Below are 7095 nucleotides of genomic sequence, written 5' to 3'. Positions count from 1 at the left end.
ATCAAGACCACGCGACCACATGACCGCGCAACCAGAACCGAACAGGGGTCAGACTTTTAAAATTGCATCGCGCGTTTCCATTAGCTGGAAGAATTTTCCTGTTAGCCCCCTCCTCTGCAGATTATTTTTTCACGTACTCGGAAGACTCGCGGAAGTCTACAGATGGCAGCAGTTAGTACGTCAAGGACCATCGGGCGGGTATCCATTCTCCGCGGAACCAGAAAACAAACAGTTTTCGAAACTGGTTTGTCTGCTTCGCACGCGGTTTGAAAAATCACTGGCTACAGGCAAGTGTGAATGGTAACGCGACGTTCTTCTTCCTAGCTGACGACGGTATCTGTCTAAACGATTGGATTGGATTGCATTGCATCGGATTGCATCGACTCGGATCAGTTTAACGGGAGGAATAATCGTGTGACGCACTCCAGCGAACGATCCACGTTCAAACAGTCCGAGAAACAGCTCGCTGATCTTTGAACGTCTTCCAGAAGCGAAAAGAAACACAACGATAAACAGATTAGGCACAAGCATGACTCGTCGCATTCTTCTCCCCGTGCTCGTGGTTCTTCTTCTGCAGAGATGTACCGCACGTGAGTAATATCGCATGAGCACGTAACAACGCGTTTACCGAATCCGACGACGATCCAATGAGCCAATGAGCCGACGATAACCCGACGGACGTCGGTTTTCAAAAACACCGTGAGAACTCTTTGACTCATGTGTTCGATTCTCTCTCCTTCCTTTTCGAAACGTTTCGTCTCGTTGCTCGCGGACCGATCCTGCAAATTCACCGAAAAAAAGTCGAATTTCCATCGATTACGATTATAAATTCACTATCAATGCACAATGCAATACATACATATTCCTCAATACGTCGAAAATTGAGAAGGAACGCCGTGCATGGTTTTTCATCGCTACCGTCTTCCGTCCCACGTCCGATAACAAATATATGTATCGTATTCTGCTCTTTTGGACAGAGGAGCGGTGCTCCACGCCCGAGAATAGAATCGGTGTGTGCATCAATGCACGGAATTGTCCGGCAGTGGTTCAACTCTTGCTACAAAAACCCATGACCGAAGATATTCGGAATTACTTGCAGAGCTTGCACTGCGGCTACGAGGGTACGACTCCGAAAGTTTGTTGCGCACAGCAGGTAAATAAACAAGCACCGGCGTACGGGCCGTGTACAGTGTACAGCCTCGATCAAAACTGTTAGACGCACTATTACAACTGCACCAAACTATCGAAATACAAAATAGAATCATTCTGTATTTAGTTGTGCCATCGAGGATACCATCTTGAGTCGATATATGTACATATCTATGTATAGGGTGGGGCAATAACTTTGTCCACCTTGAATATTTCCGTTATTTGTAATAAGTATAGTTTAAAAACAATAGTTTTCGTGTTTTCGATGGTATTTACTTTTGACCGTGGATGTATATCGTGGTCTCGTGTGTTCAACGCGACCGCTACAAGGAAGTTCCGGTGAATAATGGGAAGAACAATGGTTTTAGGCTCCGGTAACGCCAGGAACAACTTCAACGGAAACTCCGAGGCCACAGACCGGGACCACAGACGTGCCCGAACCCCCGAATGTGTTCAACCACCCGAACTTACAGCTGATAAACGATAACTCGTGTGGTCCGGGGACCTCGTCAAGAGTCTTTGGTGGAAACAAAACCGGCGTGTTAGAATTTCCATGGATGGCATTGCTCGCTTACGACATCGGAAACGGTGCCCTGGACTTCAGATGCGGAGGATCGCTGATCAACAAGCGATACGTGATAACCGCTGCTCACTGCGTCACAAGACTACACTCTGGTAACTCGGGATTGAATAAGCGAATATATTCGAAAGGGTATCCTAGTTTCGAGCTATCACGTCATCTCACCGTGTCGTTTTTACTTTTTCATTCCGCTTTCATCAAATTTTCGGTTTTTCAAAGAAAAAACTCCCCCCCCCCCCCGATTAGAAGCCAGTTAGTGCCTTTATTCCATCCCGAACCGCATAGCCCTTATTGTTAAGTCCAGACTCCAGAACCTTGATACGTTGTCTTTAGGTGCGAGACTGATCGGCGTACGGGTAGGGGAACACGATTTATCCACGGAACGCGACTGCGACAAAGACGAGCAAGGACTCGAGGCAGTCTGCGCGGAGAGGTATCAAGACTTTGGCCTGGAGAGCGTGCATTTTCATCCTGACTATTCGCCGAGATTGCCGCAGAATGACATCGCCCTGGTACGATTGAACGGAGACGCTGATTTCAGGCCAAAGAACGTAAGGCCGATCTGCCTGCCGGTCGGCTTCAATTCTACTCTGCCATCGCGAAAGGTAAATTTTTGTGGGCTGTATTAGGATCGGTTTTTGTCAGTTTTTGAATAAGCGTGTTCTAATACCGCTTCGGCTTCGTTTCTCTCGGAGCGTTCTCGTGACCATTTGCTCTGGATGTTTCGCCGACAGATGGTTGTGACGGGCTGGGGTCTGACGGAGACTGGTTTGCGCAGTGACGCCCTGCTGCAAGCGAGATTGTCGATCGTCGGTTTGGCGGAATGCGCGCAAGCCTACAGGGGTAAGACGCAAATTTGGTACAAGCAGTTTTGCGCTGGCGGCAGCAAAGTCACGGATGCGTGCAACGGAGACAGCGGTGGACCGCTCCAGACAATAACGCTCTTCCGGGGTGAAGTGAAATCCGTTCTGTTCGGGATCGTCAGCTTCGGCCAACGTGGCTGTGCCATAGAAGGTGTCCCCGGCGTTTACACGAACGTTGTCTATTACATGGACTGGATCTTGAACACGATTAGATCTTAGGCTACTGTACACACCATTTTTATACTTTGACATCTTTTATACGCAGTCGAACTGGAAACAACATTTTTCTCGGCGAAGCGCTTCAACCAACTACTCGGCGGCGCAATTTCCGATACGCCAGGATCATGATCGTTAGCGTACGTAAAACTGTACGGTGGTCGCATTGCAACCATTTTATATGTTTACCTTTTCAAATTTTACGATAACGTTAACAATAAACCGCCATTGATTACAGAACCGTTTTATTGTATATCATTATTCTTAAATGCTGTTATGTTCGTAGTTGCATCCGAAGTCCAAAAACAAAAACGTAATCGTATTGAAATAGTAAGCAAAACGACCGAAGGAAGCGTTGTACATATAATGTCGTTGCCACGATTATGTATCAGCATCGATTGGAGCTACCGTTACTCTCGATATCGTGTATACCGTTTTGCGACGCGTTCTCATTGTGCTCGACGCTAGAAGAACGTTGATCGTCGTGTATCTTGTCGTTGAATTCGCCGTGTAGCTCGTCGTGCTCATTTTGATCGTCGATCAGCTCCGCCGTCTCGTTTATGGAAACCTTCAATTGACCGCGATCTCCTCTCTTTTTTGAAAACGAACACTGAGATTTCGCTGTCGATTTGTCGGAAGCATGCGACGTGGATGCGTCCGAAGATTTTGAGGATTGACTCGCGGACAATAATGTTCCGGAGGAACTGGTGAGCGATCCAGAATCCGGTCTGCAAATGCTATCATAGTCGATGTACGAGTTTATACCCGCCACGTGCGACTGTTGCCTCTGTTGTTTTCTTTTCTTCTTTCGTTGCAGCAACTTTGGTCCGTCTTTTTGTTGCGTTTTCATCAGCGCTTGATAAGTCTGAAACAAAAAGCTCGTTAACGGTTTTCCGTAATCCGGTGGTCACAATTTGCTCGATTCACCTGAGAATGGCGTTCGAACAAAGTTGGTATTTGAGTCACGCGATCCAGCATCATTTCCATTTGTAACCGATGACGTTCCGCTTGTTCGCGCGCTTCGTCGCGACGAAGCGAGGTTCGAATGTTAAGGTCCCTCTGATGATCATGCCTTATGTTCAAAATATATGCACTTGTACTCGTCGCGAGAACGTCTCACGCTAACATGATACGCGTACAGTGATCTTACTTGAAGAGAGTCGTACCTTGCCGCGGACCTCAGGGCTCTCCACACGGGATTCCGTCCGATCCAAGATTCTCTCATTCTCGTTTCCTGTTCTCGACGTTTCTCTTCCATTTTTTCCTTTATTTCGCGCTCGAGTTTCTCTCTGAAACATAAATAAGCGCGCGATATAAAGTGTTCTCGGACGATTTCTGACGCAACGAACAAACAAGCAGCGTTCCGATAAGCACCGTGACACTTGACACCTCAAAATTGCTGCTAAATTATTTCCTCGTTGCGGTAAAAGCGACATCGCGGATCTGCATCTTTCTAGCGGCGGTGAAGTAACGTTCGACAACCGGAGAGAATTCCTGCTGCCCAGATTCTCGTCGCAATTTTTCTTCGCCTCTTCCAAACGCGTGCACGCGGATTTCACGCGTTCTCGCCTTGCCATTGACGGCGGCAAGGAAGAGGACTTCATCAACTCTGCCGCTCTGACTCTTTTCTGCAAGTGCCTGAACATTTCAGCCGATTCTGATTAACTATGCCTGCGTAGAATCGATCACTTCTAGGCGACAATTGATCTACTCTATTGACCTGTAATATTCGTCCTCGAGCATACGATCGTATATATCGGTACTGAACAGATTCTTTGGTACGGGTTTGGCTTTGAATTTCGTGCACACGTTCACGCTTTTACTGCGAATCTCTGGGCTAGATCGTACCAAAGATCTCCGTGCTCGACGATCGCATTCGAGCCGAAACGGACGAACCTGGGACATTAGGTTTAAGGCACTTTCTTCGCGAATCAGACGACTTCTACAAAATAAATACGATATACGTTTGTAACTTAGGTCTGTCTGCTATCGTGAAAAATAAAACATGTACTGGGTGAATCAATAAAAACTGCTATAAAAAGTGTTTTATATAAGATATGCAGGTTGCGGCGGCTAACACTGTATTTCTTTTAAATCTAATCCGCAAAAACCACTAATTCAAAATTGAGTTGACTTTTGACCTCGAAAATAAACCAATGTTTCACACGGCATTTTTTATTGGCTCAGCCTGTGTGTAAAGCGCAAACGAGATCAAACCGTTCTTCTTTTTCTGCTAATAATTTGTCGTATAGTGGAATTTTTGATGTAAGCGGAATCGGTCTTATGCGACGCTTTCTGCAAGGACTTTTATCGGTATTCCCATAGTGTTTACGCTGCACATCCCCCGTTTCAACTTGCTCCATGTACTTTTCTGCTTCTTCTCTAAAACATTCGACAGTCAATTGATATTCTACATATATATGTATGTATATATAATCTGTTACCTCAAAGTAAAACTAAATGGCTTAGGTACGGTAGGGTGCCATTCTTTGGACGTACTGGCTGGCAAACTTCTTGTTTCTATACTATCCGTATCGCTTTCTAATTTATCTTGACTCTTTGATTCATCCCACAGTCTCCAACTATTATCAGCCAAATGTATTTTCTCGTTACATATTGTCTTAGACTCTTTATCTCTTCGTTTCTGTCTGCAGGCATGGTATAGAAACTACAATCAAACAGAACGAACTTGTACCTAGTTCATTGCACGTACCTATTTGTCGGAAGATCTTGATCCTCCGTAAGGCAAAGAAACTTGTCGGACGAATCAAATGTAGGAGTGGCTATCCTGAACTCTTCCAGATAACATTTTTTACCATCTAGTTTCAAGTCGTTTATAACATTTTTATTTTGGGCTCTTGATTTCTGACTATACTTTGATATGGATGATCCTGATATATTTGCCTCTTCGTCGTCGGCAAGCGAATTTTCCAAATTTTTCAATAACAACTTCTGTTTCCTCTTTAAATAGTCAACTTTTTGCTTAAACTGTTCGTTCGACAAGTGATGAACTTGACCATAGTCTGGGATACTCTCCAAAAATTCTAGAAAGTTGTCTACAATTTCTCTGGGACTGGATGTCTCTGATTCACTGACGATACAACTGTCCGATGCAAAGTTTATCTTATTTGCCTTATTGGTATAGTCGTCTTTGCAACTTCTTGTAAGTCTGGGACGTTCATAGGAAGGAGTTGGTTGCCTACTGCAAGGATCCACTGGAACTTTTACGCAGGAGTTGTAAAATGATGTGCCTCTATGCTCTGCCATTATCTGTTGCAAAAAAACTTTTTCAAAAAATAAAAAAATTTTTATTTCATACATAGAATGATTAACATCGAATTATTTCGTACAATTAAAATGTATTAAAAATCTCAGGCGTTTAACTTTGTTTGATAATAGGTACGTAAGTATGTAGGTATACTTACCAGTCTTTTTGTGTTACATACGGTTCGCGTGTTGTATTATCGGCGGAAATATTTGAAACTGATTTATACGAATAACGATATACAATTCGCAATATATCTTTCCAATTTATCGCCATTACGCAACATTTTCGCCAAATATATTGAAAAATCGGCAAAGCGAGCTTTACTTAATGTTGTTAGCGCTATGCGAACGCACATTTGGAAAAGATCAATGTAATCTTCCTGCTATATTCGTCACCATGGTAAATCAGAAGTAACGATAATACGAAAAAGACATTATCAATTTTTCTTTCTAAAATATTAGCAATGTATATATAATAACGTTTTTATTCGCGTATAAACAATGTATATTGATACACATTCATTTAATTTAAAGGATACGAATGATTTCTGTTATACATATACTATGTAATCGTGTTTATACCGAATCTAAACTTCAAATAAAACAATTTTTAAATATTTGTACTTTTCAATAATGAAACAGCTGTTAATATAGTCTAATAATTAAGTCATATTCTACGGGTCGCTTACGAAACTTCATTGTCAACCCCTTATTGTAAGAGGCGGGTTATTGGTTATACCGTTTAGCACCTGTACATATATGTAATGCTCCATACATATATATATATAAATCCATGTATATATATATGTAGATACCTATATATATAGTACAAGATATTTGCTCAACTAACAACAGGTTGAGCCATCTCTACAGTTCATTGAACATATACAAAGAAACAAAAGAAGACAACAATTTCTACCCCAAACGAAGTTGTAGGTGAAGGCGTGTTAACTATATACATATATACATACAACAAATATTATTGCGGTGACGTGTACTTATATTTTCCGTAGATAAATA

The 7095-nt window shown here is 42.9% G+C and overlaps 2 protein-coding genes across 6 annotated transcripts; one reads left to right on the top strand and one right to left on the bottom strand.

Moving 5' to 3' along the window:
* Positions 1–181: 181 nt before the first annotated feature.
* LOC143361685 (melanization protease 1-like) lies at positions 182–3048 on the top strand. The gene is made up of 5 exons (XM_076801277.1): positions 182–590; positions 978–1153; positions 1518–1824; positions 2063–2334; positions 2464–3048. Exons 1-5 carry the CDS (start codon positions 530–532, stop codon positions 2809–2811), a joined length of 1164 nt encoding a protein of 387 aa, XP_076657392.1. The 5' UTR covers positions 182–529; the 3' UTR covers positions 2812–3048.
* On the bottom strand, positions 2898–6833 carry LOC143361681 (uncharacterized). 5 transcript variants are annotated; one of them, XM_076801271.1, is made up of 9 exons: positions 6234–6831; positions 5522–6092; positions 5253–5456; positions 5026–5190; positions 4529–4750; positions 4183–4446; positions 3975–4097; positions 3736–3880; positions 2898–3673 (listed from the first exon to the last, which is right to left on the bottom strand). In XM_076801271.1, exons 2-9 carry the CDS (start codon positions 6073–6075, stop codon positions 3197–3199), a joined length of 2154 nt encoding a protein of 717 aa, XP_076657386.1. In that variant the 5' UTR covers positions 6076–6092; positions 6234–6831; the 3' UTR covers positions 2898–3196. The 5 variants fall into 5 exon arrangements, 4 of the variants coding, with proteins under 4 accessions (XP_076657386.1, XP_076657385.1, XP_076657387.1 ...); XM_076801270.1 differs by having other exon boundaries at positions 5522–6831; XR_013083510.1 differs by having other exon boundaries at positions 3537–3673; positions 3959–4446; positions 5522–6833.
* Between the last annotated feature and the right edge of the window lie 262 nt (positions 6834–7095).

Source organism: Halictus rubicundus, chromosome 15 (assembly GCF_050948215.1).
Source record: "Halictus rubicundus isolate RS-2024b chromosome 15, iyHalRubi1_principal, whole genome shotgun sequence".
Lineage (NCBI taxonomy): Eukaryota > Metazoa > Arthropoda > Insecta > Hymenoptera > Halictidae > Halictus > Halictus rubicundus.
This window is presented reverse-complemented; position numbering and strand designations above follow the sequence as displayed.

Bases quoted from the DNA above. Each gene is read 5' to 3' on its own strand.
- LOC143361685 (XM_076801277.1), top strand. From the start codon at position 530: ATGACTCGTCGCATTCTTCTCCCCGTGCTCGTGGTTCTTCTTCTGCAG. The intron at 1,154-1,517 runs GTAAATAAACAA...CAATGGTTTTAG, and splicing joins AAGTTTGTTGCGCACAGCAG to GCTCCGGTAACGCCAGGAAC. The intron at 2,335-2,463 runs GTAAATTTTTGT...TTTCGCCGACAG, and splicing joins CTACTCTGCCATCGCGAAAG to ATGGTTGTGACGGGCTGGGG.
- LOC143361681 (XM_076801270.1), bottom strand. From the start codon at position 6,129: ATGTATGAAATAAAAATTTTTTTATTTTTTGAAAAAGTTTTTTTGCAA. The intron at 5,457-5,521 runs GTACGTGCAATG...CCATGCCTGCAG, and splicing joins CAAGATCTTCCGACAAATAG to ACAGAAACGAAGAGATAAAG. The intron at 4,098-4,182 runs GTGCTTATCGGA...TTTATGTTTCAG, and splicing joins TTGAGGTGTCAAGTGTCACG to AGAGAAACTCGAGCGCGAAA.